This window comes from Dendroctonus ponderosae, unplaced genomic scaffold, assembly GCF_020466585.1.
Source record: "Dendroctonus ponderosae isolate FM_Combo_2020 unplaced genomic scaffold, Dpon_F_20191213v2 Dpon_F_20191213_3, whole genome shotgun sequence".
Lineage (NCBI taxonomy): Eukaryota > Metazoa > Arthropoda > Insecta > Coleoptera > Curculionidae > Dendroctonus > Dendroctonus ponderosae.
In genome coordinates, this window is record NW_026018508.1 from 1876335 (window position 1) to 1886029 (window position 9695).

At 33.5% G+C, this 9695-nt stretch overlaps 1 protein-coding gene across 1 annotated transcript in view; it reads left to right on the forward strand.

Moving 5' to 3' along the window:
* The window catches only part of LOC125503793 (neuroligin-1-like), a gene marked incomplete at its 5' end in the record, with an annotated part of 98219 nt that overhangs the window by 88045 nt on the left and 479 nt on the right, over positions 1–9695 (forward strand). Inside the window, 2 exon segments of the mRNA XM_048664690.1 lie at positions 5497–5648; positions 7988–8161. Of these exon segments, the coding sequence (XP_048520647.1) occupies positions 5497–5648; positions 7988–8161 (326 nt within the window).

Below are 9695 nucleotides of genomic sequence, written 5' to 3' on the forward strand. Positions count from 1 at the left end.
ATTTGGTGGCCGTCTAGCAGTGCGTGCTCCGCTACTGCTGATTTTTCCGTTTGTCCCAATCTGCAACTTCGTTTGTGCTCCGTGATCCTAGTGTTCATGCTTCGCTTTGTGGTGCCGATGTATGCTCTAACTGCTCTAACAGCATGTGCGCCGAAGCGTTGGAACCCCCACCTATCCCCCAAGCATGAGCACACACGGCTGGGCGTGCATAAATACGACTGGGAATCCAGCAGTTGAACCATTCTTAGTCGGAAATCACGGGAGATCACCTCTCCCACTGCCTCATCGCCTTTGAAAATGTCCACCGCAGTTGTGGACGAAACGTCAGGAAGAAATTCCGATAGACCACGGCATCAAAGCCCGGAAAACATTCCTAAATGTAATGTTATTAACCATTAGAGCTAGAATAATTTTGAGAACATTTAGGAAGTTTACGAGTTGCTTAATGTCTTTATCTTTAAGTAACTGGTGTACGAATTAATCGTAATGATTTTAAAATAGCGTCTAATATCAATTTATAATTTTTAACTTTGTAAGTGTTAGTAACAAAATAGTATCTAATGAGTGGCGGTGAGGAATTTTTACAAATTTTTCTTGGTTCACGCTCAATTAAAGAAGACATTTTCGGGATCTATTGTTTTCGCAGGGACGTACCAAATCCAGGCAACTTTTTCGACAGTCAATAGTTTTCCTATAATGTCCCTGTAATATTAAAGTAAAAGTCTTGTAATATTCAGGGTCGGCTACAGCTGTAAAGAGTTCCGCATTAACCATAAAAATTAATTAAAAAATGGGTCGATTCTGTGAAATCTATTAGAGTTGCTGAAAATTTCAATAAATTGCTCAATTTGCTGTATTTTGTAAAAACAACCACGAATTTTGCTTCAACGCAAAATACACAGAATAGCCCTTTACTATCAATTTTAGCATTAAAAAACGAATTTTAAATGACGATAATTTTAAAAACAGTACTAAAGAAACATAGGGAAATACGTGCCAGTCGTCTTATGACAGCTGCGATATTAGCAGCATGTATTTCGACGGAATATTCAAATATATAAACATTATTTAAAATAAGCAAACAGATCGTCAACAGAAAGAGAGTAAATAAATAAATACTGGACAAGTGAAAGAAACATTGTGCACTGTTATTGAAAATCAATTTTATTCGTCTCAAACTACCTTTATGTCAGGGTAATTTAATTTGACGCAATTATTTATTGCTGGCCCCCTTGCAATTAAGTGGTGTGAGCACAGTTTACTTTATTTGCGACAAGAGAATACTTAGAAATAGCCTTAAAGCTGGATAGGCAATAATGTTAAGTTAGACGGATAAAAAAGATATCTCGGAATAAAATTTTCTGCGTATTTAGTTTTATACTGCCCAATTTAGATTAATGTGTTTAAACTAGTTGATGTTTAAAATAGTTGACATATTTGATAAAGCTATCCATATCACTCAGAAATCTGTGTTAAAAAAGGACAGGAGTACAAATTTGCTAAAATTAACCTGCAGCTAATAACCAAAATCCGAAAAAATTTTTTTTTTTAATTACTGTTTAAATGCACGCAATGATGTTTAGTTAACGGTACAGCTCATTTTACAGGTTAATCAACTATTAACGATCCATCGATGCAACTAGTTATTAGTCGTTATAAAGCCAGCACTTTATATCTCAACAGTTAGCAAATAATTCAATGCAAAAAGCAGTAGGTAGCTTATAAAAAGCGTTTCGGAACTTTTAGCAAGTCATTTCCAAATTTGTTAACAATTATAATTATTATTTTCTAATGTTTTTTGAGTTAGTATGCCTCTATTCGAAAACTGTGACTACACTGTGAACGGACGTAGTAGTTCTGAATTAAGTATATGCAATGAGTTGGGTACTGATGAAGCTGAAGCGTTTACGAAGAAACTATTAAACCGTTATTTTTCTTAAATCAACGCTTCGCCTGTTTCTTCTATTGACTGAGCTGTTTGTGAAGACTTATGGGTTATTGAACAGAAGTTTTTAATTGATTTTCTGTCTTCCTATTGTGTAGAACCTGGAATCAGTGCCGTTCGTCAAAAAGAGAGAAACCGACTAGATATTATTACTCTTGGGAATTTGCGGTTGCTACTCACAAAAATTGAGCCGGACATAAATACATTGATAACATCTCGTCAGGTTCAGACAAGTCATTAAATATTTTTGTGTTAAAATAAAATTTATAGTTTCAATAAATACTTTTTAAACAACATGTTTTGGTTATACATATTTAATGTTTGCGTCACCATTTACCAGACATCAAAGTAAATTTTTGAATTTTGCTATTATGCAGTTTGGCAGTTTTTTACCCACAGTCGGTAAGAAAGTTTTGACTATGAAAGGGTGTCCGTGGGGCAAATGAGTTTGGGAACCACTGAGATAGACTCTCTTACAAAAGAATGAACCTACAAAAAAGTTAAAGTAGCTGCTATATCTATAAAGACAAAATGGAGAGGAAACCTAACAAATGTCTCCGGGAAAGAAATAAGAAAAGTGTAGCATAAAGCTCAGTAATGGGAAAAATTTCTAAGTAACGAATGTGCCTTTTTATCCAGCAATAACAACGAAATCAGAAGGGAAATTCAACGCTTTAAGGAGAATTGGGGGCGATTTTTTTGTCTTCTTGTCAAGCCTTTTGTTACTCTGTTTAGAGTTAAATACTGTATAACGATGTACACATTTTAGTCAATTTTGACCCTCATACGAAAACGACAAAAGTGCGTTGAAAACAGCACCATTAGCCAAATGTGTATATTTTCAGAATAAAGTAATTTGTGAAAGTTTCAATACGAGGTGGTTTTTTCGGAAACAAAGAATCCTTTGTTAAGTGTAAATTCAAAGCACGCGAGACCTGCCTTCTGATTTTCATGCATATATCAGATAACTCATTTGATTCTAAGAACTGAGCGGAATATATTTTTATAATTGAGCACCTACATCTACATCTATGTATACATATTTACTTAAAAGAGGGTCCGTAAAAGTCAAAGACCTGACATCATAAGAAATTAGAATACAGTAAGGTGTAAGGACAGCGTTTTGTTTCCATTTTTATTTCATATCCATATATTCTGACATACTGTTTGGTGGCGTTCTTTGTGAACTGCATGAAGACACAATGAGCAACGGCACACAGTGCGAAACAAAATTCTTGTTGATCAACCTAATCAGTATCTCAAGACTGGCAAACAGATTTTGATGAAATTTGGCCAGATACTTGACGTAATGTGGAATAAAGGGAAATTATAAGTAAGACCTAAAAATAATTTCCACAGCCCGTACATTCATGAGGAAATAGGGTATTTTACACTTTTTGCTATAAAGATCATAACTTTATAACAAGCGATTTTTTTTCGTAAAAATGTTGGTTATCTATTTTAATCAAATCTAAGCAAAAAAGCGTAGGTATTCAGATTGTGATTTTGAAGAAAAATTGATTAAATTTTGAAAAACGTGATTGTTGACAATTATTTTATTTTGTTGTTAAACTCTTCAGTATTCATATATCATATTTATTCCCAATCAAGTATTTATAAGTAAAACTAATGAATATCAAAATATTTTCTGATACAATTGCGGAAGGCCCCAGGAAATTACGCATTTTCTCATTTATCTATTCAGAAAAAAAATTTACGCTGAAATTTTAGTTACGCTAAATATTACTTTAGAAAATCTTATTGTAGTTATGCAATTGCTCGTAAGAACTATTAAATACTATGCTACCTTCCGATAAATGTAATCCGGCAAAATCCTGATTTCCATACATTTACTACAGAACAAATGTGAACAAATGAACAAAAAATAATTAATTATAAAAGTTGATATGTGCCATGTTTAAGTTTATTAGTTTTTAAGAGTTGTTACTAGCAATTGTTTATTTTTTTTGGTTTATTTATATGTTATATATTATGAAGTAATATTTAGCATGATTCAAATTTCATAGGGAATTTTTCTCACACCAGAAAACAGAAAGAAATTGTAATTTTCTGGAGCATGCCGATATTGTACCGAAAAAGAATTTGATAATTGTCAGTTTTATTTGTAAATACTTGATTGGAATAAAAATTATTTACAAATCCTGGAGAGTTTAACAACAAAATAAAATAACTGTCATTTTAGCACCAAAAATCACGTTTTTTTAGAATTTAATGGATTTTTTCGTCAAATTCGACGACGCTTTTTTACGAGCTAAAAGCTATGATTGACTTTATAGCAAAAAGTGTAAAACACCCTATTTCCTCATGACGTTTCCGGCCATGGAAATTATTTTTAGGTCTTACTTATATTTTTGCTTTATCCGACATTAGGTCAAGTATCGTCACGACAAATTGGTTGGACTAATCTTGAAATATTAGGTTTACAACAAAAATGTATGTCACACTGTTCAGAGTTAGCGATTTGCCTTAATTAGTGCTTGGGGACAATCGACACATGTTACGAATATTGGATATGTAATGCAATAAAAATGATATAGTAATACAACAGTTGACTATCGATCACATCACAATGTAACCATTCTTGCCACGGCAGCAATAAATAATATTGCTAACAGTTTTAATGCAGAGAGCTCGGTGCTTATTCACATAAAGTAGAGATAAACGAAAATTCATGAATAGTGAAGGAATTAAAGGTTTTGAGCTTTGTTGATAAACTCGTAGATTTGATGCGGAATATGCTACTTTTTAGAAGATTGTAAACAGAACTCTATGTGATAAAAAATATTAAGCGCATAATTGCTTAATAAGCTTGCCTAATAAATTAAACTATTTTTTCTGAAGCTATTCATAACGTAATCGATGATAATGAAACAGTTATATAAAATATGTATTGACAGTTGCATCTTTCTAACAAAACACATTTGCACTAATATTGCTCAAGAGTATCGGTGCGTGTATTGTGCAGGTCATATTGCTTGCGTATAAGGCAAAAGCAATAAGTTTACTGTACTGCCTTTATAGCGCAAAGGCGAACGAAAACTTCTAAGCTTTAAATATTTAGCGCTCCTACACATTTCGCAAAAGTTTCAACACATTTTCCAATTTGTACAGAGTACCTGAGCAGATACGGTTTTGAGCAAATCACTAGGGTTTATGCCACTGTCCTCAAAAATGCTCTGTTTTGAGCTCAATCCAAACTTAGGAGAAAAAATGTTTGAATATTTCAAGTCAGCATCTCTTCGGATGGAATAAGCTTGGAAATAGTTTGAGCATCTAACGAACATTATTGAATTTGCTTCTGAGACTGTCTATGATAGATGAGAAGCAAATAATTAAGAAAACGCTATTTAGGGATTCACATAACATTTTATTGGCAACTATCTTGAAATTAGTATAAAATGCTACGTAAATTTATTAACATTTTATGTTCAGAAGTAAACCACACAGTATATTGACAATAATTTTCGAAAGATAAATTTGTTAGAGCTCTGCAATGTTCAAGGTTCTAAATTTATGTGTTTCTTTTTCAGAGATTAGGAAGTGTGAGAGGAGAAGACTTACCTTACATTCTAGGCTTACCATTAATTGGTGGAGGACCATTTTTTCCACACAATTACAGCTTTCCCGATGTTGCTGCCTCTAGGACCCTCATTCAATATATCAGCAATTTTATTACTTCGGGGTAAGTTCTAGTATTCTACTAACCTTAATTCTACTCTATCTTCAATACAATATAATTTGAAGGATATATTGAACAACATGGGCATGCTTACCCTTAAATCTTTATCGAATTGTATTCGCATCCAGATGGTTATATTTAACGGCTGCTTACCATCTACAGCGGATATTTTCAAAGGTAGTGGGATATCTGAGAACGTGTTGTTGCGTTTCTAAGCACTGCCTGCGCATTTCAATGCTCGGCTATTTCACTGGGAAAATAAAATTAGGTGGTTTTAGAAAAATAATTAATCTCTTGCACCTTTGGTTGGACATTTCAGTGTTGGAGCATCAGCAAAGATTAATTGTGCGAAGCTAAAAGACCAATGTATTAGAGTGCCCTATGCGGATGCAATAACTTAGTTGAGTTTATAAGTAAAATAAAAACAATGTCTTGGCATTTAGCATTCGGCAGAAACATTTGACTTTGTGCAGAAAGACCGACTAAGGGCGCGAGGCCCTATCGTAGAACGAATAAAGCTCCTTAATACTACTACTAAAAACATTGCGGCAGTGACAGCAACATAAAATTTGAAGAAAAAGCATAATTGCATTACTACCCGTAAATTAATATTATATTATGGGCTGCGTTTTAAGCACAATTAGCCAAGTCCTGAAATAATCTTTGCATTGTGCAGAAGGTTTCATGTTTCCATAAAAACTCTGGCTCCCCAGAATAAACCTTTCCACCACAACTTTAAATCCGCTAATACCCTCAAGCTCCATCCCCTTGCCTAATCAGATTGAACACAAATATAATTTGGGAATGCTCATGACCTTAAAATCTCCAACAAACGGCGTAAATAAAGGCAAAGTAAAAGCTGACCTGGATTTTATTTGTGCTGAGTAAATAAATCTGGCATTATGCCTTGAGAAAGTGGAGATCTTTGCGACTGGAGATAGTCACGGCGGGGGATTTCGTTATCGCTCTGGCAAGATAAAACCGCTGCTGACGCCGGTCTCGTAAAATATCTCATGAATACCAATCAATAGATAAACATTACGTTTAAAATAGGAATATTTAAAATATGTTTCTGTAAGATCGTTCGGTTTACTTTTACCAATCGAGTAACTGTGTTGGGAATAAAAACAATTAAGAATCACTACGCCAGTGCCCAAAATATGTTGTCTAGTTTGGTCATATTTGCTATATTAATGTTAGTTAATTTTAGCGTATTGTCGTGAAGTGTCGCTATACCTTCAGAACAGCATGCATAATATTCACTTTTGTTCCAACCAGGAACCTACATTTTATAAAGGTGTTCTCCGTAGTAACAAATATTTAATGTTTTCAATCAATTACAAGCGGCCACATCCGCAAAACTATGCCCCGTGAAAACATGTCAACCTTTCTTCAGTCAACAAAATAAACTTAACGACAATTGATTACAAGATATCAGATGCTCAGCTTCATAGTCCATGTTTGACTCGTTCGCTATACGAATCATAATATTTTGAGACTACTTTTCCAGACCTTCATAGGATACTTTTCCCGAGCATTATACAAGGTTTCCGGAAAAGGTGCTACCAACAATTAACCAGGCAACTCTACAGCGATCTACATACTCATGTATACATTTTCGTTTACCTCTACTTTATGTGAATTAAGCACCGAGCTCTCTTACATTAAAACTGTCAGCAATATTATTTATTGCTGCCGTGGCAAGAATGATTACAATGTCATGTGATCGATAGTCAACTGTTGTATTATGTTAGGCAACGCTACAGCGTTATAGAGTTAGATTTTAAAAATATTTTTTTTTTTTTAATTTTTTTCTTGATATCCTCTGACTGTTTCCTAATTTGGTACACTTAATACTTATGATAATTTGTATTATTGTTCAAAAGTTGACATTTATCCGATTATGGAAAAAAGTTGAACTCACTCATGTCATCTACTTAATAACCTATACTTTTTTATTTTCCGCCTTTTGTTGTGTAAGAGCTCTTAAAATTTCTTAATAAAGGTTTACTTGTCACATCTCTCTAAAATAAGCAGTTTTCGAGAAAATCTACTTTTAAAATTGTGTTACACGGTGTAAGTACCTCAAATTATTTTCAACGTTTTAGCAGAGCGTGGCAGGGAAAAAATTGCTGTGGTTTTCTATAACAACACAGGCATCTGTACAAACAATTGTGACATATTGTAAAGCGTAAAAATAAATGTTAATGCTTTGTCGACTATACATATATAGTAAAAAAGTTTTCTGTTAATGTCTGGACTGGTATAGTAGGAGACTATTTAATTGAGTCGTATTTTTTGCCACCTACACTCAATAGTGAGACATGCTTGGATTTCTTAAGAAATCAATTGCCTATACTTTTGGAAGATGTGCCCCTTCAAGGTAGAATTTCAATGTGGTTATTACAAGATGGAGCTCCTCCACATTATGGCGCAGCTGTAGTGATAGGACGTGGTGGGTTTGTAGAGTGGGCTCCCAGATCTCCTGACTTAAATCCCATGGATTTTTTTTGTGGGTATGTAAAAAATTAGTATAGCGCACTCTAGTACGCATCCCTCCCGAAGTGAGGCAGATCATTATTGACAAGTGTGAATAAATTATACAAAAGGATTGAATATTGTATAGGACTTGTCGCAGTTTTTTGAGAAGGCTTAATTTGTGCATTGAGGAGAATGGACACTTTAAAAATATGCTATAAACCTTTACAAACTGTATAACAAAATCTAATAATACTTATTACCTTATTAAATATTTAATAAATAATAATTAATTGTAAGTGCACTTGTTTCCACGACCCGCTCTGTTAAAACGTTGGAAATAATTTGACGTGCTTACGCCGTGCAACACAATTTTAAAAGAACATTTTCTCGATAACAGCTTTTGATGATTTTAGAGAGTTGACAAGTAAACCCTTTTTACGTAGTTTTGAACGCTCTTTAATTCGGTTTTTTTTATTTTTTTTGAAATCAGACATAACTAAAAGTGGAAATTAAAAAAATGTATAGGTTATTAAGTAGGTGACATATATAGATTTCAACCTTTTCGCATTAACGGCGGTTGAATCTCAGCTTTCGAAAAATAATACTTTTGATCATGAGTAATAAAAGTGTGCCAAATTTCAAAACAATTAGATAATCAACAAAAAAGTTAATTAAAAACATATTTTTTTAATCTAAATTTAACGCCCTGTATATCCGTTATTATTAAGTTTTCGCAAAAGTGCTATAGGAACTTGTCACACTCATTTTTTCTTGTTAAATGTTGGTAGCACCTTTGCCGGGCACCCTGTATAATATGCCTAGAGCATCCTTCAAGCAAGTTCATTTCAATAACAACCGAAGCGCATTATCCTTGGTACCAGATTAAATATGAGCTAAAAGACTCTTCATCCTTCATTACATGTTGCTTCAGTTAGAAGCTGAGCGTAATTTAATGTTGAATTTAGTAATTTAGCGAATTATCTAAGATCGGGTTCCGTTTTCTTTAAACATAATAGATGAGAAAAACTGTAAACTTTAGGTCCGAATAACCAAATATTATTAAATATCGGATACCGAACAATCGGGATTACTGTAGCTGCTCCCGCACATTTGTAATATGCATTGTAATTTCAGTGCTTATTAATATTCGTTGGACTCTTATGCCACATTGATAATAATTTTAGTAGACCTTTGAGCAAAAGCGATTGTTTAATTTACTCACTCAATGCCACTCTACTTGTCAGACCGCTATTTTATAACAAAATTATACCATCTATTCTTAAACTTGAACGAGTTTAAGTTTGGCTTCAAGTATAGCCACGATTTATGGCTTTCCCTAACAACGAGATAGCATTATTCGCAGAACATTTTGTTTTATGGTCGCATAAAGAACTGACGTATTTAAAGCAAACTTATCACACGTACGAAGCAGTAAAATAGATTCGTTGTCGGTTCATGAAGCAATGTCTTCAAACTCCGAGACCTTTTAAAATTTTATTTCAAAACTTTGTTGAATGCAAGTGTTACATTCAAGAAAAACATATCAGCATCATTTTGTTAGTTGACTTA